The sequence below is a fragment of the Daphnia pulex genome, chromosome 8 (assembly GCF_021134715.1).
Source record: "Daphnia pulex isolate KAP4 chromosome 8, ASM2113471v1".
Lineage (NCBI taxonomy): Eukaryota > Metazoa > Arthropoda > Branchiopoda > Diplostraca > Daphniidae > Daphnia > Daphnia pulex.
The window spans coordinates 13,573,267-13,596,061 of record NC_060024.1 but is presented as its reverse complement, the minus strand read 5'-3'; the positions used below and the strand labels follow the sequence as shown (position 1 = coordinate 13,596,061).

Below are 22,795 nucleotides of genomic sequence, written 5' to 3'. Positions count from 1 at the left end.
GCAGACGCACCACTCCATATCACTTAAATCATCTCATCTGAATGGTGTGCTTTTGTTATCACATGTTCTGCTACCGTTTCATTTCAAGTAACTAAACTGAATATGACGACATTTATTGCTTGGCAATGAGGGACTCAGTTATTTTCTTACCACGAAACACGCGCGTTTCCGTTTAAGAACACCATTGCAAGATGCCGATATTGGCTTAAATGTTATGGCAGACTTTTCCCACTAATGAACCCGTGATAAAATAAAAACTAGACAATCGAATTTCATTTCAGCAAAACAGGTTTATTCAAACGAGTCCATACACATTACGAATACTACATCACGATTGGAACCTACGGCCATTTTCCAAATACCTATGTGAATGAAAAATATTTAGCCAAATGAATTGTATAATTCAAGCAAGCAAATGTAGGAATTTCTCAAAACTGTTATGGCAATAATTCCACTCAGCTCTGCAGAAACTCCATATTCTGTAGCACTTAATTCTTCCAACTATTCCATATTTCAGAATAAGCCAGACTATCAACGTGCAATTTCTTCAATTACTGACGCAAACGTACCTAGCGAACCAGGCCACACGCATCGATCCTGCTGTTGACCGACAGCTTCAGTTCCTTGTTAACCCTATACGAATAGTAAAAACAAAATAAGTAAACAATAAAAAGTTTTCGAAATGTATCCGAATCTAAACCGCCCAACGCTACGATCACAGAGGACGCGTTAGATACGGAGGATAATTTGCGAGATGAATAGAACTCGACATCCACAAGAATGCAAAGTGTGCTAATCTCAAAGGGATGAAGCGAAAAAGAAACGTACCTAGCGACGCAAGTGAAAAAACCGACACGACGGAGCCAGAAGCCTTGAAGCGACGAACGCACTAACGACAGAAAATAAAGGTTAAAATCCAATCTCTTCACGCCAGCTAATCGTCACAAAGATTCGTAAAGAACATGTTGGAATAAAATCTGACCGATATGAACACGATGATCATTCAGTGGATGAATATTCCACTTTTATTTACGAGAACTTTCAAACACCAATCAACGAACGATTGCAATGGTGGGGTAAGATTCTCGAAATTAACAAAGAAGTAAAAATAGTCGCCTACCTTGAAGCAAGCAGTCGATATGGAAACAAGACACCATGTGCATCAGCTCAAGCCCGAAAATAAATCACCTGCAATCGTTAAAAATTCAAAAGTTAAAAAACAAATCCCCAATTAAGATTTTATTAAGTTGTCGGTAGTATTCTAGAAGGTGCACTTCATTGAGTAAAGTCACCAGCTGGTACGTACAGCATTGATCTAGCACCGGTGCAAATGTGAAACCCCAAAATGGAGAGAGATCACTAATCGACGATGCATATAGTAAATGAATTAAAACAATACCTCACCTTCAAGAGCAGACGATCCAGGCTTCCTCAGGCACTGAGGTATGATTCCCAAGACTACCTGACAACACATAGAGAATGAAACCGAAATCAGTCAACATACAATCAAACACATAGAGAATATCGATAAGGTGTCAGTCAGATAGCACACTATCACCAAAGAGCAAGACCTACCATAATGGACGCAGGCATGTCCAGCAGAACCAAGCCTCAGTCGCAAATTACAACATCAAGTGAAAGAATAATTCGAACAACTTCCTACTCCTCACGTGAACATACCTCAAGTCGTTACTTCCTTAACACCAAAAAGGCAGCCAGTGTCAGTTATATTAAGAAACTTGCAGTAAGTCACCCAACCATACCTGTAGCAGAAAAAGCAGGTTAGAAACCGGTAGTGCAATGACAAAATATCACACTAAAATATGTTTCAGAAATAAAAAATCATCAATGTGATCAGACGGCAATTCCTATCAAGACATTTTAAGGTTCATCATTCAGCAAGCTAGGCCCTATTACATAAAAATCCCTTACCATTTCAAACAATGAAATCCATCAATCCCTCAACAAAGAATTCCATTAAATATGTTGAAAGTATCATTAGGTGAAACCCTGGAAAAAAAGAACAGGAGAATCTAAACCAATTCATGGCAAACGAAAAAATACTAGAAAGAAAACTGTTGGAATAAAATCTGACCGATATGAACACGGAGATCATTCAGTGGATGAATATTCCACTTTTATCTACGAGAACTTTCAAACACCAATCAACGACAGATTGCAATGGTGGGGTAAGATTCTCGGAAACAAAAACGAACCAATGAAACTCACCCACCTTGAAACTAGCAGTCGGTAGGGAAACGAAGGTGCCATTTTTATTTGAGAATAAATCATCTGCAAATGTTTAAAATCAGCAGTTACAAAACAAGTCCACAAGTGAGATCTTAAAAGGGGTGTCAGTAGTATTCTAGAAGGTGCACCTCATTGAATAAAGTCACCAGCTGGTACGTACAGCATTGATCTAGCGCCGTTGCAAATGTGAAACCCCAAAATGGAGAGAGATCACTAATCGACGATGCATATGTGAAACGAGTAAAAACAAACCTTACCTCAACTGCAGACTTGCATCCAGGCATCCTCAGAGACCAGAAGCTTATTGCCACAACCATACAACTACACCTAAAGATAATGAACATTAGTAAAAATTTGCTAGCCAATATCCTAAGATATCATTAAGACAAACCCAATCATTTGGGTATCAGATAGCACAGTATCAACAAAGAGCAAGATCTACCATAATGGATGCAGGCATGTCCAGCAGAACCAAGCCTCAGTCGCAAATTACAACATCATGTGAAGGAACATCTCAAGCAATAAGCCTCCCAAATCAATATACCTTTAGCTTGGTTCTATCGGAAGACCCAAAGAATTCCCAACGAAGGCAGCCAGCTGACCTCTCAAAGACTAGCATCCAGATAAACCTGTAGCTAGATTATCTAACCTGTAGTTAAAAAACAACAAGTTAGAAACAGAGTCAACAGAGAAGAAACTTGGATATAAAACTCAAATCAGAAGTAAAAATCATCAATAGATAATCAGACGGCAATTCCTATCAAGACATTTTAAGGTTCATCCCGTTTAAATTATTGTGACCACTCAAGGAATTCAAAATCTTACCTCACATTCACAGATGAAGTTGCTTCAGATTTTCTGCTGCACAAAGATCATACCATCTTGAAAATAATTTCCCTTAAAAAAGATAACATTTATTTAAGTAACAACAAAACAGTACTGGACACTGCAAATTAATTGAAACCAAATTACCTGCAAATTACATATTCGAAATCTCACACCATTTTCCAATTGCTTCTTCGGCACATGCAGCTCAAACTCTTGTTCAAAATTTTGACCATGCTTGAATATCAAGTGACGAGACTATTTATAGACTTTCTCAAGGCTAACTTGACGGTTAACCTAATATCTGGAACTGGACTGCGGAAAACGTTGCCATATTCATTAAGAAAGACCGACCAATTTGAGCGATCACTTCACTTTTTGGCAACTGGCAACTGTGCTTACTGATCTTTTGTGTGTAAATCGGCGCGGTAACTGCACTCCAAATTTCAAATGTGAAATTTATTTATTTCGCCTCATTCCTGCAAGTGCGAATAATTGAATGCAGTTTTATTACTAATGAACTATCATCTAGTGACTAGCGCAGCATGTTCCAGTGGAACATTTAAGCGGTTTCAGAAACAGTAAAAAGTAAACAAAAAACTCGAAAGATTTGATGAAAAATTTCCCTTGAGTCAGCAACTAAATTGAATTATCTTCAATGTGGAACGGATTGATGACTCATTGCGTAGTCTCAATATTTAAAACCCAACAAATAACAAAAGGCCACACGCAAAAAAGGGAAATAATAATACACCACCTTTGACTGTGCGTCTTCCTGAAATGGTATGGAGAAAGATTAGTGCATGTGGTATATTAAAGCTCTCCCAGCCGGCCATGCAGAAGAAGATGAGCTCCATAGTAATTACAACAGGAAGCGGATCATGATCCAGTTTCGGGCGCATCGCCTACCGACTAATTGCGAACAGCAGACGTCGTCTTTCACTCCATCCATAACGTCAGAACGTTTAAGTTATGTTATAGTTCCGATTGATGGTTGTCCCGTCTAGCATGTTTACAACGACTCGAATTTAATATCAGTTTGTTTATTTGTTGTTAAATTTGTACGATGTTGCTGGTGTTCAATAAACTACTGTTGCTCGTTCTTTGAAAATGGCATGTTTTGATCGTTTCAATCAAATACAGATCAAATATTTCAAATGGTCAAAGTGAATTTCTAGTGGAACATATTCAAGTGCTGTTTCTACAAACTACACATTCGTTAAAGTCAATATTAAAAATCATATTTTCTGTGTACCAAAAGAAACAGCTGATCGTCTAGACATTGACAAGAAAACTCTACGAGATATACAAACAAATAATAATTCAACCGTGACTTTAAATCTTGAAGGACGTTGTGAAGACCCTGTTCTTTTCGCCATTGTAAGCGGAAAAGAAGAGAATGTTCACGAACAAATGACTCCATCACTGCCAGACGAAATGATGTTGAATTCCCTTTATAGCAATGGAAAACGTCCTCAAATCCGAGTGTCAGCAAACGGATGGGAGTTTCACTTGAAAAAGAAGGCATTCCCCATCCTGTCTAACACACAGTCAACTCTATCGATCGATCAGTTGCTCAACTTGAAATGGTTTCTGATGACACGTCATTTAGCGCCGTGAACCTTTGACAGCGATCCGTGAATTTCCCGCTTGCAAGGCAATTTCGGCGTCAAGAAGCGAAGGGATTGCGACAATGTTCAATCATAGATAACTAATCAAGCGCAAGTTTCAGATAACGAACCGGATGTATTTCAAGGAGTTAAACTGTTATCCTTACACCGGTCGCCTGACTTCAAAGACGATATGTCCGCAGGAACTCTCCCAGCTGCCCATAAACGTATCCTGGATGAATTGGGAACTGAATGTGATGTTATTTGCTTTGCCGTGTGTCCCCCAAGAATGGCTTATCATTCAACCCGATCCAGCAACTGGGCATTATTTTTTCCGGTTCCACCCAGTCGAAGTAATGGCACCCGACGGCTGGATAATGATGAAACAAGAGGCTTTGCACCATTCAGGAAATGGTGTTCCGCTTGGATAAGTAGATCACTCGTGCCAGCTGGAAAACAAAAGAAAATGCGGAAACGGTAAATACATCACCAGCCATTGCCTTATTTAACAGGAAAAATACTAACAGGGGGTTTGAAGTAACTCCCTAAAATGTTGTATTGATTTCCCGTCCTGAAATAATGCAGTTCACATAAAAGAATGGTGTGCTAATCGCAAGCGCCTCTTCATGCTCTAAATAACAATGCTAGCGGGGTTAGTTAGCTATACAAGGAAATTGTTGTTCTTTTAGCGGTTCTTGTTTTTTTCCTCAATTGGGATGGGGATTGCGTCGAGTTCACACGTGTTACATACCGTGAGTTTGTCCCTATTAAATTGCCAAGAACTGTAGCCTACGTATAAACTATCATCTCTTGAAACACGCTCACTACTTTTTGATTACCGCTAGTATATGGTATGATTACCGTAAGAACCCTTTCAAAAGTTACCGAAGAACCAGACTCCAACTATATGCTCAAAGTCATTACGTGATAGAAATTTACTTTATTCTACGCCGATTCCGCTATGTACATTAACGGAGATGGACCAATTTTTTCTCACGCTTTGTCGAGCACCAGATCTAGAAAAATGTTTTGGTCTGTTAAGGAATCACTTCAGCAAGACGCAAAATAATTGAGTTTATCAAATACCCACATCTACCGCGAGAAATTAATAAAAGTAACATTAAACTCTTCTGTTCATGATCGGTGTTTCTCTTTTCTCGCGGAAAAGGAACCCGTTATTTAATTGCTCGTAAACAATTTCCCCAAAGACCACACAGTTCTTAAAAAAACACAATACTGAATGTGATATTACCGTCCTTTCAACCGTAACGTTCCCAGTTGCATTAGCCAAACACCCCCTGGGCTACAGGAAAATTTAGAGTAGTGGGATATGGGGTAAAATATCGAGCAGCAGTGAGCGCGTCTTTTAGTCACTAATAAACTGCCCGAGCACGCGCCGGTTTAAAACCAAACAAGCTTTCAAGTTTTGGAGTTTACTTACCACGTCTCTTGTTCCGTCTATCCGTTTGATATAACTTTTGATACAAGTGATCCGAGTGTTGTGAGGAAATCGACGAAAACTTAGTCGCGGTTGTGCCATTGTTCCGCTAAGACTTGGAATAAAATCATGATAAAATGATGGAAAGTAAAAATATAGTAATCAAGCTGTCGTTTCTTGCAATGTTAGCAACCACAATCATTTTCATGACTTACCTGTCGCCACAATCTATGTATGTGCCGCACGCTCTAGACAGCAGCGCTTTCGTTCAATCTATCCCGAGTAAATCGCAGTTATCCATCGTCAATCACACCAAAATAGTGCTGCTGACGTATCCTCATCTTTGGGGTTTCCGATTCAATATGGGCCGAGTTGGATTCATCAACGCTGGTTGTGAGGTGAGCAACTGCATCCTAACCACCAACCACACTTACGTGAAGGATTACAACTTTGACGCTTTTCTCATACACGGACCAACTCAAAGGAAAGGGCCGTGGATTTTGCCTAACCGACGACGAGATCAAGTTTTCATTCTGTTCTCTACAGAACCCCCAGGTAATTCTACAGTCGCTAATAACTGGGGAAACTTTGCTTGAACAACAGGATTTATGGAATATGAGATTGCTGAACTACTGCTCAAATGCGCGTTAGGAAAGGTAAACTTCTGAGTAGTACTAAACTTCAGGCCGTACAAGCGTGCACTAATATATTCAATGTTATTAGAAATTGCTTCGCAATTAAGCCAATTTTTCGAGATCCATCTTCAGTCCTTCCAAATAACGGCAATCGTCAATCAAAAATCTGCATAACACAAGTGAATCAACTATGCGGGATACATCATATTATAGATCTGTTACTTACTTGTACCATAAAATGGCAAGTGGTGCAGTTGACAAATGCCAGAGAGCATGAGCATCAAACACCCAAAACAAGGGAGGAAAATCAAGCACTTCGAATAGCGTAGTGAAGGCAACCAGCGCAATGAATGTTGCGCACTGTTTCACGTAGGGTCTTTGCTTGTAAAATTTCAAGCACCAAATTGACCACCCCAAAATATTGATTGCACCTAGAATTTAAAGATGAAAAAATTTAAATAAAATTCCAGTTGCATTTCAGTAACGAATATGGGAGCAAATAAAAGTTACTGCATTTACCAAAAGCTATGTTGATGAGCATATTATATCCATAATCCATTTTGACAAAGAAAGTTGTGTAGCTGTGATAAATAAAGTAAAATCCTATGGCAATTCCTGAGGACAAGGAATACAGAGAGCTATAACGTCTCAAAGTAGTCAATCTGTACAATAATTAAACATGAAATTATTATCAAATAGTAAGTGTAAGAATATAGTGATTTACCTAATGATAAAATGGTAGACAGAAAATGACACCATGCTGAATGCACCCAGATAGTCCATAATTTCTGTAAACCGGACATCTCTGATGTGGAAAAGGCTGGACCAAAACCAGGCATGACAACATATCTAGATATATTTTGTTAATGTGCTTAGATCTAAATGGTTTAAGTCAAAAACTTTTCTTAACAACAAAACTTACAAGGCAAAAAATGTGGGTGATTACGTAGAAGGGAGCATCAGGATTGACTTCTTTGCGAAACTTCCTTAGCATAACTACATGGCCAACTAAATTGAGAACTGAAAATAATGCTGCTGCAGGTTCTTGAATACCCAAGACTCTAATGAAAGGCCACTGTTAAAATACAACTACAATTTAGTTACATAAATGATAAAATCTGTATATGCTTCATACTTTGCCATAGAATTGCTGAACTCCAATTTCAGCTTCAACAAACCAGTTAACAGTTGGCCACATACACATATATTTGCATTCATCAGAGCATGTCCATTGCATTAGTCTTAACGGAAGAGACAACTGGAAATCTTGTGCTGAATCTAGTATTTGTTATTAATAGTTGAGAATGAGAGCTCAACAATAGCCACAGCACATAAACACAGCAAATGTTGTAATATTACCTGAACAGTTTTTTTCCACACAGTCTTTAACACAACTGTAGAACATTTGGGAGCGATCTCCAGTAGAACCAAATACATTTTTAACTACAAACGAAAAGATCACCGTGATGATCAAGGGTACTGCTTCCAGCATTATTGATCCTTTTAAAATTTTTCTTTCAACTTTAAGGATTCCACAGATTTTGTAGAACAAACATTAAAACCTGTATCTAATATTTTTGGCAATTGAGATTTTTGTTACAAGTTTTAAGTTATCACAATCGTTGATAACTTAAAGTGGTCCAGAAAACACGTTTTGAAAATCCAATTGACATTAACTGCGTCGTCTGCTGGACAATGGAAAACAATTGACTAACGGTTTCCGTCCCACTCTGTATCGAACTGGGTTTTCACTGTTGCGCAAGTGGGCATGACAAAAAACCATAAATTGCACTATAAAGGCAGGTTAATTGGTAAATGGAAAAAACGTGTGGAAAATTCTGTTGTCTGGAATCTTAGCGGTCTAGATTCTAACCTATATAGGAAAAACCCACACGTAACAATAATGTGGCATAGTCTACATTCTTTCTGAGGACAGAGATTTATTCATTTATCAAACTTTTTCTTGGGTTTTACAGACCACATGCCTCGTTTGGATGCCTTCGAGAACTATTTCAACTGGACGATGACTTATCTTCCCGAATCTGACATCCCGTTGCCTTACGGCCGGATTGAGCAACTGGCCAGCGCTCCCAATGGAGAAACAGAACGACGTGACATGCAAGAGTCTGTCCGCTTGTCAAACGTCAACCCAGCCAAAGGAAAAAGCAAGTTAGCCATCTGGATGGTGTCAAACTGTCACGCTCGAAGTAATCGGATGAAATACGTGCGCCAACTTCAGAAATATGTCGATGTGGATATTATAAGCACCGGGGGGAAATGCGGAGGCAAAGATCTCTGCCCAAAACTGAAAAACGACGAGCTTTGCTACGACATGATCGAGAAAACGTACAAGTTTTATTTGGCTTTTGAAAATTCCATTTGCCGTGAGTACGTGACGGAAAAGTTTTTCAACTCAATAGCCAGGAACTTGGTTCCGATCGTTTTGGGGGGAGCCAATTACTCGGCAATAGCCCCGGAGCACTCGTACATAGACGCCCTGGCGTACAGCCCCCGTCAACTTGCGGCGTACATGAAGCGAGTGGATCAAAACGATTCCCTTTATGCCGAATTCTTTTGGTGGAAGCCTCATTACCGTGTAGTTAACTTGCCTCAAACGAACAAAGAATCGTTCTGCAACTTGTGCGCCGCTCTACACGAAACTCCAATGCAGGAAAGGAAAGCCCAAGGTCTTCAGAAATGGTATGTTGACGACAGCCATTGCTTGGTTAGACCCAACTTCAATTCCACGCAATGATTTTTTAATTAAAAAGAATATGGCAAAAAGACGATTGCTTCTTTTTTTGGGGTTTGTTTTTATTACATCAAATTTGTGCCTTTTGAGAGATTAGATCTGAATAGACATTTATGCAGCGACGGTGAGATGATGATGTAACAACAACAAGAGCCGAATACAAATGACACGATTGTTTATTGGAAACTGACGGCAAATAATATTTAAATATTTTGTAATAATGTGTGATTGAAATGCAGCTTTCCGGAAACTGCTCAAATAATATTACAAGAAATTGTTTAGTCCACGATTCCTCAAGCCCCTATAGACATACATGGGAATCAAATTGAAAATGCTTTATGTAGACACACAATAAAAGTGGATTGTTGTTGACTTTTGTGTACAGTACCTTCACTTGGTTTTCTGTTGACGCAGGCAAGAGGATAGCAAATAGCGCCGGCGATGAAAACAACAGAGCCAGCGAAATAAAATGTGCCGTGGTAGTCTCCGTAAGTCCCATACAAATGACCTAAACGTCTCAATCAATAAAACAAGTCATGCACTGTGTCACAATTTCAAGCCTAATCATAGAGTGACAAGAACCAACGTACCAGCCAGGGGAATACCAATGAAGCTGGCCAATCCATAAAACATCAGGACAAAGCCGAAGGCATTGTTCACGTTGTCAAAGCCCAGCATTTCGCCCATCAAAATAGGACGACACACCGAAATGCAAGCTGAAACACATAGAAAGAGAGAGAGAATAATAGTAGCCATCAGACTAATGGGAAAATATGGCGGAATAATGACGCCATTGACGGCGGTTTGATAACAATACGCGCCCTATTGTTGCGTTGGGTTCAACTTACACGAGCACAAACCGTACATGACGGCGAAGAAAACCAGAGCGCCATACGTGGTGAAGAGCGGGCACGCAATTAATAGCAAGCCTTCCAGCGATAAGGCGATATTGTTAGTCAGGAGTACGCTCACCTGGAAAACAATGAACCAGCATCAGTCTTTTGAGTTGCCGGTCGACTCGGAATTAAGAGACAGTTATAATCGAAAAAATGTGGGTAATGTAAAATAAATCAGAATAACCTTAGGATGGCTTGTCAAAGCCCCGACGGCAATATTTCCAACCTTTATAGCGAGTAAAGAAATAATTGGAGAAAATTATACTTCCACCTGACCGACGACAATGTACGTAAGTCTTGTCCAACCGTGTTTGTGACGCCCACGATCGACAGCAAAAACGAGGCCGCTTCCTTGGAGATGCCCACGTCGATTGCATAAGCTTAATAATCAACATTTGTTTGAATTTAGCGCGCTCAGTCATAACCTCCAATTATAGTTGAAATACCTGTGAGATACACGTAGGGAACGAAACTTCCTAGCAATTGAACAAAACTGGAAGTGCAGACCAGAACGAAGGAGGGCGAGCGGAAGAGGGAAAACTTGAAGATGGATCGATTTCTTGAAGATTCAATTTGATCTGTACACAGGGCCTCGAGAACCTGCATTGCAATGCCGCATCGAATACATTATCAAACTGTCGCATTGAAGTCTATTTGTTCGGAGAAGCGCAAAACGAAATATACGTAGCTGTCACACCTGCTTAGGGACGTCGTGAGCGGATGTCAAATCTGTCGATCGCAATTCTTCCTCGACGATGCTGTCTTCCACCACCACCATATCGGGCTGGCCTCGATCCAGCGACACTATTAAAGGATCGGAATTCTCCAGCAGGTCTCGTGTGGTTTTGGATTCCATGACTTTGAGGGTAATGGCCGTGCCGTGCTGTGACGACTTATTGTTTCTTCCGCCTCGTTTCATCGGCCGGAAGAAGGCTCCTACCGCTGCACAATTCAGATACAACGCTCCCTATAAAATCAGTCAATCAAATATTTTTTGAAAAATCTTATAGCCAAGGCGATACATTGTCTCAAATAAAAAGAAAAGCATATTCCAACATACCAAAATGAGAAAGGTCCCTCGCAGTGCATAATTTTCCAATAACCAATAGATGAAGGGCGCGAATACAAATGTGCCCATTCCGGATCCGCACATGACAACACCTGTCGCCAGCGATCGCCTGTTTTCGAAATAGCTGACGGCCACAACGGCCGGCGTCCACACCAGTCCGAAAGCTACGCCGCACATTAAACCGATGGTGAGAAATAAAACGTCGACGGAAGGGGCAAACGATGAGCAAGTGAGTCCGGCGAAGCCCAGGAAACTTCCGGAAACGATGACGACGCGAAATCCAAAACGATTACTCAGAGCAGACGCCAGTGGACCTATTTTTTCCCATTCCGGAATAATACATTTCATATACACAGACGTTCTATTTAAATAATTGGCGACTAATGAATTTGAATTGATTGAAATGATGGTGTACCTGAGAGCAATTGAATGCCCAATAGGAAGGAAGGGATCCAAGCGACTTTCTCGACGGGCTCGTCAAAGACTTGGATGAGTTCAAACAGGATAAGTCCAAAGCAGAAAGTGATGCCATCGGTCAAAAAGGCAGCCATAAAACAGGCGGCCGTGACGACCCATCCGCGCGTTCCGTCAAGCTGGTTGTTAATCCGCTCGTAACTCTTTTCTTCCGTCTTCATTTGAAAAGCGATGAGTGGGTTGTTTGTTTTTCTTAAAGGGGTGCTACTTAATATTTCGTGTCCTTTCAATCGGCTCGCCAGATCTCAGCCATAGACTGCACCGGTGGTGGTGGCGGAGGTGATGGAGATCAGTCACCGTCTCTCTGGACCCGTGCCGAGATACAGGATGGGGAAGGCTGCGTGCTGGGCGCCCAAACACTATGTCTGCGTGCTCACGGTGATCAATCCAACTGTGTTTCATACGGACTAAGAACTTGCGTTTTCATTCTATGGCGGAACTCGACTACCCAACGCAATGGAATGCCATGCGCTGTTATTGATTTTTCTTACCATAGTTGGGAACACAGTAGACGAATTCACTGGAATGCACAACAGCACACAACGACGACGACGACGGAAGAGACGAGAGATAAGGTCTCACACGTTCGACTTTTGTGCCCATATTGGTTTGACAGCTGGCCTTGACATGAACGAAACGCCCCGTCGAGTAGGTGATGCGCCACGTCCGAATCGCCACTTTATATTCGTTCCTATATGAAAAAGAAGAAACATCACAGCAGTCGAATGAATAAGCAATAGACACAAGAAGACTCCATCCGCTGCTGCCGGCCAATAATAGCTCAACATCACTTTACGTCAGTGTCAGCGATCACATCGTGTAGCACTTTCGGCAACACGACGATGGGGGCATCACACGAAATTTATTCAACAATGACACTAATATGGCTTGAGACTATATAAGCTAAAAAAGATGCTGTTGGCTCTGCATGTGTACATATATACTTGTATGTTGGTTCGGAGAGCGAAGCCATTTCAAAAGATCAAAAGAGCTCGCGTGCCATTTAATGAAACGACATTTCCTGGAAACTGCCGAGGCGAATTCAGAGCATCCATATTGAGAGCAATTTCCGGTCCTAAATGATAACTGATTAATGAGGCGGTTCAATTGTTTCAAGTCTACGGAAAATTCAATGACGTTCGCGCCTATATTGCCACACTCCATTTCAAATGAATACAATAAATTAATCCGCGGGTAGTCTCAAGGATCAACAAGATTTGTTTAGTCCGCAAACGCTTGAAATGATAACAAATATGGAATGTAGATTTATGACTTCACTACTTGCATCACCCGGCTTTTTAGACGCACAAGTATAAAATAGATTAAACATTATCGACTGAACAAATCACAAGGAATTAAAGGGATTTCGAAACCAGCGGAGAAATTATTTTACCTACAAACAATTCATTGTTTGGAGGAGGGTAGTAGGCGCGATTCAGCTTATCGGGTGAAAGGTTAAGCGGACGCGGAAGTATTGTGGAAGGTTTTATGTAATTGAAAAATTATGTTATCAGCAAAAGCCAAAGTTCAATCAAGACTCTAAGCTGTTTTAGCGATTTCAACATGAACAAAAAACACGCCGCGAATGAGACCAATCAATTCTTAGAATTCCGCCGCTTTTCCCACCGATTAATTACGCCGAGAGGATAACACATGAAGGCAGAGAGAAGGACGAAAGATCCGGCGAGATAGAAGGCGCCGTGGTAATCACCCAAAGTGTCATAAAGTAAACCTGCGCGCAAATATGTCGAACGCATGAAAAACTATTCGACGGTAAACATAGCAAGACATTAGCTAATGATTGTTTGCGTACCAGCCATGGGAGTTCCAAAGAGAGTAGCCACTCCGTAGAACACGAGCATGAAGCCGTAAGCATTGTTGACATTTTCTAATCCCAGGAGCTCACCGAGTAAAATTGGTCGTGTAACAGCGGTGCAGGCTGTTTTGTCAAAACAAAAGAAAAGGCTCAATTGATCTTTTTCTTATTTAAAAAAGAACTAAGTTTACTTACACAAGGCTAGCCCGAGGACTATGGAATAAAAGACTAGTAGTTCGTACGAGATAAAAAATGGGCAAAGTATAATCAGCAAACCGGAAGCTGAAAGTCCAATGTTATTCATAAGGAGTACGCTAACCTTTGAATGTACAAGATATAAGAGTTCAAATGGCATTCCCATCAGGATATGTATCAGCGGAAAACATGTGTAAAACATGGAGCATTACTACCTTTGGATGATCAGCAAGCACTCCGTTGATAATGCGTCCCATCATGCTACAGATGCCGACAATCGATAGCAGAAACGACGCTTCCTCTTTGGGTATTCCCATGTTGACGGCGTGAGCTATTCAGAATGGAGAGAGAGAATAACTTTGAGAGAAATTGCTGGATGCAGTGCGGATGACACGCTAGAGATTACCTGCCAGATACACAAAAGGTACGAACCATCCGATAGACTGGAAGAAACTAGAGATGCAAACGACGACAAAGGTCGGCGACCGGAATAGCGAGAACTTGAAGATACTCGACAAATACTCCCGCCTGGATAGCTCTTTCCCTTTGGTAGCATTCTGAAATAGAACACCAACGCATCTTTAAGTAATGATTATTTTTTTAATATTAAAAATCTATTAATATTACCTTATTCCCTTTTTCAACGTTGACTTTCTTATTATTCAACTGCCCTTGTTCTAGAGCCTTAAGATCTTGCTTATTATTTTCTTCTTCTTTGTGAGCATTTGGGGTCTCATTAGCTTCAAGTAGTTTCACTCCTTCAGGTTGGAGTATTTTACGCCGCTGGGGTTTCAACGGTAGGAGTAGTGACCCAAGAACTGCACAGTTCAAGTAAATCCCACTCTAATAATTTGAAAAATGTTAGATGACACTCGTTGGCTATTCTTGAATATACTCACGTACCAGAATAAGGAACGTTCCTCGGATAGCATACTTTTCCAATAGCCAGTAAATGACGGGGGCAAAAACAAAAGTGCCAGCCCCAGAACCACACACGGTGATTCCAGTGGCCAATGCTCGTCGTTTGTCGAAATAGAAGCCCACGCCTACAACGAGCGGAGTGAAAATCAAACCGATCGACACTCCGAATAGAATTCCGAGCGTGAAAAACAAAATGTCTACCGACTGGGCCAACGATGAGGTCGACAGCCCCACAAAACCAAATATACTACCCGTTAGGACGACGGCCCGGAAGCTAAACCGGTTGCTCAACGCAGAAGCTATGGGGCCTATAACACCAAAAAGGAGAAGATCATTAATTATTCCATCAGTTTTCTGCTCCCAAAATATTGTTGCCAAACCTGATATCAATGAGATCCCGTTAACAATGGAGAATATCCAAGCCACTTTGGCAACAGGTTCGTCGAAAACCCGCTCCAATTCAGAGAGAATCAATCCGAAGCTGAAGAGAATTCCATCGGAGATGAGGATGCACAAAAAACTGGCTCCTATGACGATCCAGCCGTATCCTCCATCCGGCGCCACTACGACATATTCGACATCTTCTTCTTCTTCTGCGATTTCTGTTTCAATCTTTTTCGAATCCGACGAGTTTTCTGAACTGCTGCTGAATTTGCCTTCACAATCCATTCTGCATCCAGGTGCTCGGAGCTATTGAAATTTAGATTGAAAGTTGCAGCTGCTGGTTTTCGCTGCCGCCCGAATACTGATCGTCTGACTCGCCTGGTCTACTCAACTGACTCAAGTAGATCTCGGCACAACGGGAATTTTCATTTCTTTTTTCCTTTGTCGTGCATTTTGGGGAGGCTTTAATATTGCGTCAAGAGTTCAAGACTCAAGTGTCAAAGATGTGTGTAATGGACTATACTTGGAGGTTGATCCATAGTTGGTTCACCTTTACACGTGGATACTTTGCTGGCTTTATCTGCAGTTATCAGTTCAAGCGAGCGGAATGTTTTATCCATATCCTGAAGCAATATAATCCTCATCTGAAGGAAAACAACGTGTCAATAATATGCAGTCGGGTCGTTTGAGACAACAAGTATAAGCCTATAGAAATACGAAATATTACGTTCTTATCGTCGACCTTTAGCATCACATTCCGTTTTTGTGACAGTTGAATTAACATTTGGACTGACATCCTATTCTCTTGAACTCAACTTTGGGTTGTACATATCATTTAATACCATGCTATAGTTCAATAATTAACGTATTCCAACATACAGAATGAGGTCGGATAGGACCTTTTATGCTTTCGGCTCACATTCATTGCAGATGAAGCTGCTCATTTATAACTTTTAAATCCATTCTAAACTTCTAAACTAGTACAGATAAGGCCAAGACTTAATTAATGAACTAACCTTTCAGCATTGGGTAACTCTTTTTCCGCCAGTCATCAAGTTCATCGGGATTTTCTTGTTAAAACTTTTGGGAGCCACTAGCACGTGAATAATATGCAGACGACTCTGTGGAATATGCCTGCAAAACATGCCGATTGCAGAGGTCGCCTCGATTACATCAAGTCTACACAGAATCGCCTGCTCTTTATCGATTATCTGTTGTCTTTACGTAGAAAGAATGTCCAATTATTGTCCAAATAAATAGTCCAAAGTCTGTTTGATTAGAAGTTGGCGAGAGCATGAACATATTACTACTGAAACATAGTGAAAACTGAATAAGAGATTCTTCGTAAGCATGGCCCGACCCGATAATGTACACCTTTTGTTGATGAAAAGAAATGAAAGTAGGCCTACATGATGATGATACATAAGTTTAAAGCGTGCAAAAGGCGATTGACTCGACACTGGAAAAAGAGGATCGTCTCGATTTATCTTTTTTCATTTTCTTGTTATTATGCTTTTTCTATCTTATTATTTGAAGTCTAATCAAACAAGTGAAATTGCGTCAGTAAAACTCTAAAACCACGTTGGAAAATCCCTTGGCCCTTTGCTTTGACTCAAAGTTCAGACTTCAGAGTCACAAGTCAAACTACTCGATCCTAGTCATCCTACTCCTGAAAAATCATTGGGCATGAGGATAAGACGACCTAGTTTAAATCGGACCGCTAGGTGTCACTTCGTTACCTAACATTCGTTACCGTTTTTTTAAACATTTTTTCGTGTATGATTACTAAAAATGATCATCTAAATGTTGCTAATGCTAAAAAATGAAAACACATTACTCTGTTGGTATAATTTTGGTTTAAGATATTTTTATTGAGTCATTCATTTAAATCACGCACCCACAACAAAGGATAAGTGAAGAAAGAGAAGGAAACAGAGAGAGATGGTGAAGTAGTCAGAATAAGAAGAATAAGAAAAGATTTTTTTGTGGGCTTAAATTAATTTTTTCTCTTTTCTCAATCTCTTTATTGGACATCTTCAAACTTGTCACACATCTCTATTTCTGCTCCGTGGACGACACTACGGCCCTTTGCTCTGCATCGCGTTCCCTTTGCGCTGCATCACGCCGTTTCTTCTCCTTTTTGCGTCGATTTGTCCGTTGGTTTGTCTTTTGCTTTCGAGTCAAGGGTGGCTTCGTTTCGTCGGAAGGAGAACCGCGCAGATCTTCAACTAGTTCTGAGGTGAGACCAACCAAATCCTCGCCGGCCTCCTCGGGAGTTGTTTCCAGATATTTAATTGCGGTAGAAGACATTTTCAACTTTGATGGAGACACAAACTAGTAAAAATACTTCCTTGTTCGCTTTCTTGTGACAGCTAAGATCTAAGATTCGATGGAACTTTGCTGAACTGATTGTTTAAGTTTGATCGCGGTCCCCTTATATACCTGTTACCCGAGGATAGATAGCCTGCATGAATAACTTTTCGCTTATTTTTCATATTTTTGCACATAATTTCAATTTGCAGCCTTTTCATTTGGTGATAAATTTATTCTAAATAATATTTCAAATATATTTCCATATTTAAAAATTATTTTAAGTTGTTTATAATTAATAATTTTTAATAATTAGGAATTTGCTTTGAATTGCTGGGCATGTTTGCTGCCTTCGCATTTCGCAATATCAATCATCAAATATGTGCTCAGTCCTGCATTGTTAAATTAGTATCAAACAAGGAAAATACATTGAAGGACAGATATTTTAGTCAAAAGTACATGGAGACACAAATGGGTTAGTGCCGATTGTTAAGGCGGACTCCACAACAAATAGAAAAATTGCACGGCTGAACGAACAAACACTCGACCATATGGGTCGATGGGCGGCATAGAAAATGGGAAAACCGGCGACGAACACGAATCTCAGTTGAACTTGGTGAAAAGTAGTGCGGAATCGGAAGGAACTAGTGCATCACCATAGAATAATTAATAATACAGAACACAGTGACCACGAAATGTCTATTTAAGAAATCTTCAGGCTCGTTTCTAATGCTAATTAAAGTACCAAAGTAAATCGCTTTGGTAATAATAATGACTCTGTTTTTTCACGGCAACGAACAGATTTTTTGTGGCTTTTTTCGTAGATGATATGAGAGTTTACATGGACCACAGTCACATAGGGGGAATCGATGTTACTCGTTTGAAACGGGGACAATAATACGGGACAGATCGGACGATTAACGAAACAGCATCTTTTAATTCAAAGTGGGTCGACAGTTTTTGTGCACAACCCGTGTTGTTCCATACTTAAATTTCTTCCCATAGAAAAGATTTTATAACGGAGCGTCCTGCCAATTGGTCGCTCATTGTGTTTGTTAACATCCGTGAAGACGTCCACCAGCAAAACACCTCTCCAGCAGCAACATTTTGAAAATAGGTAGGATTGGATTTTCAATATTTAGTCATTATTTACTAATTCAATTGGAAGATTTTTTTGATTAGATTTAGGATGTCGTTGTTGTTTGCTTTATTCGCCGTGAATTGGGTTTTCTTTGCCTGTCACGCCGCTCCAACCGGACAATGCAAAGCAACACGGAACACTGCCACTTCGTATTCCGGATTCCAGATTTGGTCAATCACGCCTCATTCACAAAGCGAACAAACTGCCCTTTTCAAGATCATCAAAAACTACAGTAAAGTCTAGCGATATTTAAATGATTAAGTCGCAAGTTAAATTGGATTGAAAACGCAGAACTTGAGATATGGAAAGAGACCAAGGAATTGGACGATCCGGTGGATATCATGGTACCACCCCGCGTACAAAAAGAAGTCAGACAAAAGTTGAAAGAAGCTAAACTGCCCTACGACATTGAAATCCTGGACTTGCAGAAGGCAATTAAAAACGAGAATCCCATCGTCAACGCCAGTGCCACCAATCGTAATGCAGGTACCTAACAATTGTGCTGATATCTTAATCAAGAGTGCGCGTAACGGTATTGAAATTGTTTAGCTCACCAAATGGACTGGACCAGGTACCACCGACTGGACGATATTTACGTCTACCTCAAATACTTGGCCGACACTTACCCGTGTCATGTCGAGTTGATTAATATCGGTACCTCGTACGAAGGACGGCCGCTCTACGTTGTTCACATCTCCAATTCGACTTCTGCCCACACACCTGCAATTTGGATCGATGGAAGTAAGGCCACTGATTAAAATCAATTACAAAAGGTTTGATTTTGACAAGTAACGCTCTCTATTGTTTCAAGCATTTCACGCTCGAGAATGGATCTCACCTGCGGTGGTGACTTACATTATTCAACAGCTCGTTGAAGATCCGGCAAACTTGAAACTCTTGCAAAATGTCGACTGGTACATTATGCCCGTTGTGAATCCTGATGGTAAACGTTCTTTCCTATGAAACAAAATATTAAATAAATATAGTTATAATATTTTGACATTACATTCAAGGTTATGAGTACTCACATGTGAGCAGTCGACTATGGCGAAAAACTCGTTCACCATCGCAAGTGGAATCAGGAAGGTGTCAAGGTGTTGATCCTAATCGTAATTTTGACTTTAAGGTCAGTCATTGGTTTTTACTGCTGTTTTAATGTCTTAATTCAATTAATTCATTGTATCCATAATGATCTATAGTGGGGTGGTGCAGGCTCAAGCAGTAATCCGTGCTCTCAAGTATACAAGGGACCTAAAGCCTTTTCCGAGCCAGAGACTCTCGCCTATGCAAATTTCATCAGCAGTATTTCCTATAAAACCAAAGTATAACATTTTGTTCCTTAGTGTCATCACTAAAAACTAACCTTTTCTTTGGCAACAGCTTTACCTAAGTCTTCACAGCTCTGGTCAGAAGATTATGCTTCCTTGGGGTTACGATCGAATTGTACCACACAATTTCGACGAAATGTTGGCACTGGCCCAGAATGCCGCTTGTAAATTCAAGCTATTTAATTACAAAGTTGGAAACAAGGTCGATCTTCTCTACCGTGCTTCAGGTACATACAATAACCTTGAACTTCGTTGCTAAAAGAAATAAAATTTTGTGAATTTTAACTTGAACAGGTAACTCGGCAGATTGGGCCGCATCTATTGGAATCGAATACGTCTACTCCGTCGAGCTTCCAATTAGAGGATTTGTCTTACCTGCCTCAAACATTATACCGGTGAGCCAAGACTTCTTCCGGGCTATGGATGTTTTCGCTGACAAAGTATCCACTCTCACTGTGGTTGTTAAATAAATACCGGTACCTCAATTGTTACACTGATCTGATTTGACCAAATGACCAATTCTCACCCTATTATTTATTAAATTGTTAATCATATAAATTATTTAAACCGTTTCCCAACTGAATTTCAAGATGCTCTGTTAATGTAAAGATAGAGACCTTGAATAAAATCATTTGTGTTAAAACATTTGACTTCTCAGTGTCTATCTCTAACGAAACTTTTCTTCTTCAACCTACAAAAATCGAGAAACAAATTTAGTAAAGTTTTGGATTGTTACACACCCGTAAACAAAAGTTACCTCAACGTTCTAGGAAGAAAGAAAAAGTTTTTCAATTCCGAATTCCTGGAACTGCCGCTTTTCTTTTTTCGGTAAAGTTATGATGGAGCCGTGGCAGGTAGGACCTCGGTCGGAGTGCCTCTCCCCACCTGTCCTTGCTGCACTTTTCTCCACCAAGTCCCAATGGGACTGTGCGGGCTGCCGTTTGACGTAACGCGCTTGTTTGCGGGTTCCCAGTTGAAGGGGTGAAATTTTTGCGGAAGAGACGGGAACCTTCCCCGTGTCATGTGTCCGACACCTTCCGATTGGTTCTTGACGCTCTGGGTCTCCTCTTATATAAGCCAACATTTCAGCAGTTCAAATCATTCAGTTCTTTCCTGTTGTCTCATCAACTCCTCGAAATAACTTCTCCAGCTTTTCAGCGCACCATCATGTCTCTTGACAACTGTTCCATCGAGTACTCGGGTAATTTTCACTTTTGCTTTTGACTGTTTCCATTTTCTTTTGATTTGATGCAATCTGTAAAAAAATTGTTTTTAACACTTTGTTTGTTTCAATTGACAGATGTCGATTGCGAGAATTCGTCCGACAGTGGATTCTCCGTCTCTTCCTCGGAGATTCCGAGTGAACCGGTTCTCCCTCAAGTTGGAATTTTGCTTCCGCTTTTCTGTGTAGAGTTCGTGCCTATTCATCTTTTGGTTCCGTGTTACCTGCCCATCAATGAAGCACCGGCTCAACAAGTCAGCCCTGTCCAGTCTAAGCATCTACTCATCAAGTGGTCGCTACCTCCTCCATCTCCGGCACCTGTTGCTCTTCCTGGATGGAACCCGATGCCTTAGTAAGATTTTAATTTGTCTCTGTTTGTTTTCCACCGTGTTATTGAATTTCTGTGTTTGTTTGTAGTGGATTGGAAACATTTTGGCAGAGCGCCTTTTGCTGGTTCTTCCGTCCTTTTCTGACCGGGCACGGACATCTGTGGACACTGGAACCGACGCAACTTCCTCCGCTTTCCGTCGAGTGGCCATGGCACTCCATTTCTTACTTGGCCAAAGTTCGATTCCAGTGCAAGGTAAATTGAATTGAATTTCCAACTTGTGGTGATTGTGACTGATTGAATTGTTGTTTTGTTGTTTCAGTGCAAGCGAGGATGGACATCGATGAAGGGTCGAGTGGCCTTTTGGTTCCGCATCCGACGACAAGGCGAAGAGATCTTCTCTGAAGTTTTGTTCAAATTGTTTGGACAGAAATGCAGTTCCTGCAACCCTTCAGTCTCAGTCGATGAGGTAACTTTACTTTTCTATTGTTTCAATGAAATTTTCGCTAATTCGTGTCAAATGTTTTTAGTCTGAATTCCTGCCTCCGCTGTGGTATCCCGATGAAATCGAAAATGCCATCAGATTCCTTTCAGGCCAAGTCATCGCTGCTTATTACGGAGGAAGGAAGATGAATGATCAGCCCCTGAGTGTTCGTTTCCAGAGCAGCAAGCCCATCAGCTACCGTTCATCGGTTCACCATGATGCTACTCGTTGCCAAGCTTGTCAATATGGATTTTGTTTAACTTCTCAATCTTTTTCTATTTGACTGTAAACCTCCGTTGCCATTTGACTAATCGCTGTATCTGAACAATATCGTGTCCTATTTTTGTAGTTCGAATATACACCTTTCTGGTATTTTTAAGTAAAATTTTCCGTCTTGTAGCAGAATTATTGTCTCCAGTTGTGCAAAAAATTATAACTGTATAAAAGAGTGGCTGTGACAACGTGGTCGTCACAATGTCAAGAGAATTGGAAAATGGAAATAAGCCAGTCGTATTCACCTAATTATTGTTCATATAAAGCTACCTAGTTCAATGAGAAATACGAGAAACTACGGTAACTTGATTTAAAAAAAATTTTGTTGCAATGTAATGCTGGATCGACACACGCAAGTGTGGCAAGTGCGCAGTGCGTACGTCATTCAAAAAAGATGTTGGCTCGACTTGGGTCTTTCAACTCGCCCTGTTTCAGTATAAATGC

At 40.6% G+C, this 22,795-nt stretch overlaps 5 protein-coding genes and 2 long non-coding RNA genes across 14 annotated transcripts; 2 read left to right on the top strand and 5 right to left on the bottom strand.

Annotated features, from left to right (window-relative positions):
- Nucleotides 1-280: 280 nt before the first annotated feature.
- LOC124201032 lies at nucleotides 281-3,513 on the bottom strand. 5 transcript variants are annotated; one of them, XR_006877460.1, is made up of 13 exons: nucleotides 3,223-3,509; nucleotides 3,076-3,147; nucleotides 2,795-2,899; nucleotides 2,508-2,577; nucleotides 2,379-2,419; nucleotides 2,234-2,292; nucleotides 1,933-2,010; nucleotides 1,681-1,763; nucleotides 1,405-1,462; nucleotides 1,121-1,188; nucleotides 829-889; nucleotides 570-633; nucleotides 281-362 (listed from the first exon to the last, which is right to left on the bottom strand). It is a non-coding gene; the product is annotated as an uncharacterized LOC124201032 (long non-coding RNA). The 5 variants fall into 5 exon arrangements; XR_006877462.1 differs by having other exon boundaries at nucleotides 2,379-2,577; XR_006877463.1 differs by lacking the exon at nucleotides 2,379-2,419 and having other exon boundaries at nucleotides 2,795-2,879; nucleotides 3,223-3,507.
- A 2,494-nt stretch (nucleotides 3,514-6,007) lies between these two features.
- LOC124201017 (alpha-(1,3)-fucosyltransferase C-like) lies at nucleotides 6,008-9,882 on the top strand. Its single transcript, XM_046597459.1, has 2 exons — nucleotides 6,008-6,678; nucleotides 8,735-9,882. Exons 1-2 carry the CDS (start codon nucleotides 6,261-6,263, stop codon nucleotides 9,511-9,513), a joined length of 1,197 nt encoding a protein of 398 aa, XP_046453415.1. The 5' UTR covers nucleotides 6,008-6,260; the 3' UTR covers nucleotides 9,514-9,882.
- Nucleotides 6,711-8,450, bottom strand: LOC124201019 (post-GPI attachment to proteins factor 3-like). Its single transcript, XM_046597461.1, has 7 exons — nucleotides 8,118-8,450; nucleotides 7,894-8,036; nucleotides 7,681-7,833; nucleotides 7,483-7,607; nucleotides 7,278-7,420; nucleotides 6,985-7,189; nucleotides 6,711-6,924 (listed from the first exon to the last, which is right to left on the bottom strand). The coding sequence occupies exons 1-7, from the start codon at nucleotides 8,248-8,250 to the stop codon at nucleotides 6,861-6,863; spliced, it is 966 nt and encodes a 321-aa protein (XP_046453417.1). The 5' UTR covers nucleotides 8,251-8,450; the 3' UTR covers nucleotides 6,711-6,860.
- LOC124201011 (monocarboxylate transporter 12-like) lies at nucleotides 9,669-13,011 on the bottom strand. Its single transcript, XM_046597448.1, has 12 exons — nucleotides 12,894-13,011; nucleotides 12,441-12,640; nucleotides 11,891-12,356; nucleotides 11,467-11,789; nucleotides 11,104-11,373; nucleotides 10,853-11,006; nucleotides 10,713-10,786; nucleotides 10,591-10,632; nucleotides 10,359-10,482; nucleotides 10,101-10,226; nucleotides 9,899-10,018; nucleotides 9,669-9,811 (listed from the first exon to the last, which is right to left on the bottom strand). Exons 3-12 carry the CDS (start codon nucleotides 12,108-12,110, stop codon nucleotides 9,804-9,806), a joined length of 1,461 nt encoding a protein of 486 aa, XP_046453404.1. The 5' UTR covers nucleotides 12,111-12,356; nucleotides 12,441-12,640; nucleotides 12,894-13,011; the 3' UTR covers nucleotides 9,669-9,803.
- A 71-nt stretch (nucleotides 13,012-13,082) lies between these two features.
- Nucleotides 13,083-16,916, bottom strand: LOC124201010 (monocarboxylate transporter 12-like). 3 transcript variants are annotated; one of them, XM_046597447.1, is made up of 10 exons: nucleotides 16,282-16,916; nucleotides 15,789-15,909; nucleotides 15,262-15,727; nucleotides 14,864-15,189; nucleotides 14,588-14,803; nucleotides 14,367-14,517; nucleotides 14,176-14,291; nucleotides 13,961-14,084; nucleotides 13,763-13,888; nucleotides 13,083-13,681 (listed from the first exon to the last, which is right to left on the bottom strand). In XM_046597447.1, exons 3-10 carry the CDS (start codon nucleotides 15,548-15,550, stop codon nucleotides 13,545-13,547), a joined length of 1,485 nt encoding a protein of 494 aa, XP_046453403.1. In that variant the 5' UTR covers nucleotides 15,551-15,727; nucleotides 15,789-15,909; nucleotides 16,282-16,916; the 3' UTR covers nucleotides 13,083-13,544. The 3 variants fall into 3 exon arrangements, with proteins under 3 accessions (XP_046453403.1, XP_046453402.1, XP_046453401.1); XM_046597446.1 differs by having other exon boundaries at nucleotides 15,262-15,970; XM_046597445.1 differs by having other exon boundaries at nucleotides 15,262-15,909.
- Nucleotides 16,917-18,761: 1,845 nt separating this feature from the next.
- Nucleotides 18,762-20,219, bottom strand: LOC124201038. 2 transcript variants are annotated; one of them, XR_006877474.1, is made up of 3 exons: nucleotides 20,103-20,219; nucleotides 19,745-20,025; nucleotides 18,762-19,673 (listed from the first exon to the last, which is right to left on the bottom strand). It is a non-coding gene; the product is annotated as an uncharacterized LOC124201038 (long non-coding RNA). The 2 variants fall into 2 exon arrangements; XR_006877473.1 differs by having other exon boundaries at nucleotides 20,080-20,196.
- LOC124201014 (carboxypeptidase B-like) lies at nucleotides 18,765-20,687 on the top strand. The gene is made up of 8 exons (XM_046597452.1): nucleotides 18,765-18,948; nucleotides 19,008-19,202; nucleotides 19,266-19,457; nucleotides 19,528-19,659; nucleotides 19,730-19,842; nucleotides 19,916-20,038; nucleotides 20,097-20,271; nucleotides 20,339-20,687. Exons 1-8 carry the CDS (start codon nucleotides 18,765-18,767, stop codon nucleotides 20,512-20,514), a joined length of 1,290 nt encoding a protein of 429 aa, XP_046453408.1. The 3' UTR covers nucleotides 20,515-20,687.
- The last annotated feature ends 2,108 nt before the right edge of the window (nucleotides 20,688-22,795 follow it).

Bases quoted from the DNA above. Each gene is read 5' to 3' on its own strand.
- LOC124201014 (XM_046597452.1), top strand. From the start codon at position 18,765: ATGTCGTTGTTGTTTGCTTTATTCGCCGTGAATTGGGTTTTCTTTGCC. The intron at 18,949-19,007 runs GTAAAGTCTAGC...TTGAAAACGCAG, and splicing joins CAAGATCATCAAAAACTACA to AACTTGAGATATGGAAAGAG. The intron at 20,272-20,338 runs GTACATACAATA...TAACTTGAACAG, and splicing joins TCTTCTCTACCGTGCTTCAG to GTAACTCGGCAGATTGGGCC.
- LOC124201011 (XM_046597448.1), bottom strand. From the start codon at position 12,110: ATGAAGACGGAAGAAAAGAGTTACGAGCGGATTAACAACCAGCTTGAC. The intron at 11,374-11,466 runs GTATGTTGGAAT...CTGATTTTATAG, and splicing joins GAGGGACCTTTCTCATTTTG to GGAGCGTTGTATCTGAATTG. The intron at 10,483-10,590 runs GTTATTCTGATT...ATTGTTTTCCAG, and splicing joins CTTTGACAAGCCATCCTAAG to GTGAGCGTACTCCTGACTAA.
- LOC124201019 (XM_046597461.1), bottom strand. From the start codon at position 8,250: ATGCTGGAAGCAGTACCCTTGATCATCACGGTGATCTTTTCGTTTGTA. The intron at 7,421-7,482 runs GTAAATCACTAT...ATTATTGTACAG, and splicing joins GTCTACCATTTTATCATTAG to ATTGACTACTTTGAGACGTT. The intron at 7,190-7,277 runs GTAAATGCAGTA...TTTAAATTCTAG, and splicing joins GCTCATCAACATAGCTTTTG to GTGCAATCAATATTTTGGGG.
- LOC124201010 (XM_046597446.1), bottom strand. From the start codon at position 15,550: ATGGATTGTGAAGGCAAATTCAGCAGCAGTTCAGAAAACTCGTCGGAT. The intron at 15,190-15,261 runs GTTTGGCAACAA...TTGGTGTTATAG, and splicing joins CGGGATCTCATTGATATCAG to GCCCCATAGCTTCTGCGTTG. The intron at 13,889-13,960 runs GTAAGTAAACTT...TTGACAAAACAG, and splicing joins AGTCCTCGGGCTAGCCTTGT to CCTGCACCGCTGTTACACGA.
- LOC124201017 (XM_046597459.1), top strand. From the start codon at position 6,261: ATGATGGAAAGTAAAAATATAGTAATCAAGCTGTCGTTTCTTGCAATG. The intron at 6,679-8,734 runs GTAATTCTACAG...TGGGTTTTACAG, and splicing joins GTTCTCTACAGAACCCCCAG to ACCACATGCCTCGTTTGGAT.